The sequence below is a fragment of the Calidris pugnax genome, unplaced genomic scaffold (genome assembly GCF_001431845.1).
Source record: "Calidris pugnax isolate Ruff unplaced genomic scaffold, ASM143184v1 scaffold320, whole genome shotgun sequence".
NCBI classification, from domain to species: Eukaryota; Metazoa; Chordata; class Aves; order Charadriiformes; family Scolopacidae; genus Calidris; species Calidris pugnax.
The window spans coordinates 53,475-53,981 of record NW_015091056.1 but is presented as its reverse complement, the minus strand read 5'-3'; the positions used below and the strand labels follow the sequence as shown (position 1 = coordinate 53,981).

General features: G+C 42.4%; 1 protein-coding gene across 1 annotated transcript in view; it reads left to right on the top strand.

Annotated features, from left to right (window-relative positions):
• The first annotated feature begins 32 nt into the window (after nucleotides 1–32).
• The window catches only part of RSPO3 (R-spondin 3), a 39,982-nt gene continuing 39,507 nt past the window's right edge, over nucleotides 33–507 (top strand). Inside the window, exon 1 of the mRNA XM_014956640.1 lies at nucleotides 33–435. Within this exon, the coding sequence (XP_014812126.1) occupies nucleotides 339–435 (97 nt within the window). The 5' untranslated portion in view covers nucleotides 33–338. The remainder of the gene's footprint in view (nucleotides 436–507) is intronic.

Below are 507 nucleotides of genomic sequence, written 5' to 3'. Positions count from 1 at the left end.
TTCTCACATTTGTAATCCCAAATGATTGCAGCACTTCCAGCCTGTGCCTGTAAACTTGCCATGTCTGTAACGGTGACGGTGCCAATAAATGTACCAATCACAGAAAAGTCACTTTTTTTTACAAAAAAAAAAAAAAAAAGGCAAAAAAAAAAAAAAAGCAGAAGCCATCAAGCGAGCCAAGCCCAGCTTCGGATCTCAGTGCAGGTATTTCTGCTGCTGTCTTCATCCCTTGCCGCCTGCCACCCCGGTTTATTTTTGATTTTTATTTTTTTTTTAAACGAAAGAAAGAAAAAAAAAAAAAGGACGGAAAGGAGAAGTGGAACTCTCAAAGGGTTACTATGCAATTGCGACTGATTTCTTGGTTTTTTATCACTTTGAACTTTATGGAATACATTGGCAGCCAGCACGCCTCCCGGGTACGGCGACAGGGAAGAAGTAAGTGCGAAGAGATTTATACTTTGATAACTTCTGCCGGTTGTGCTGTTCACCTGTCGGGGGGGGGGGGGG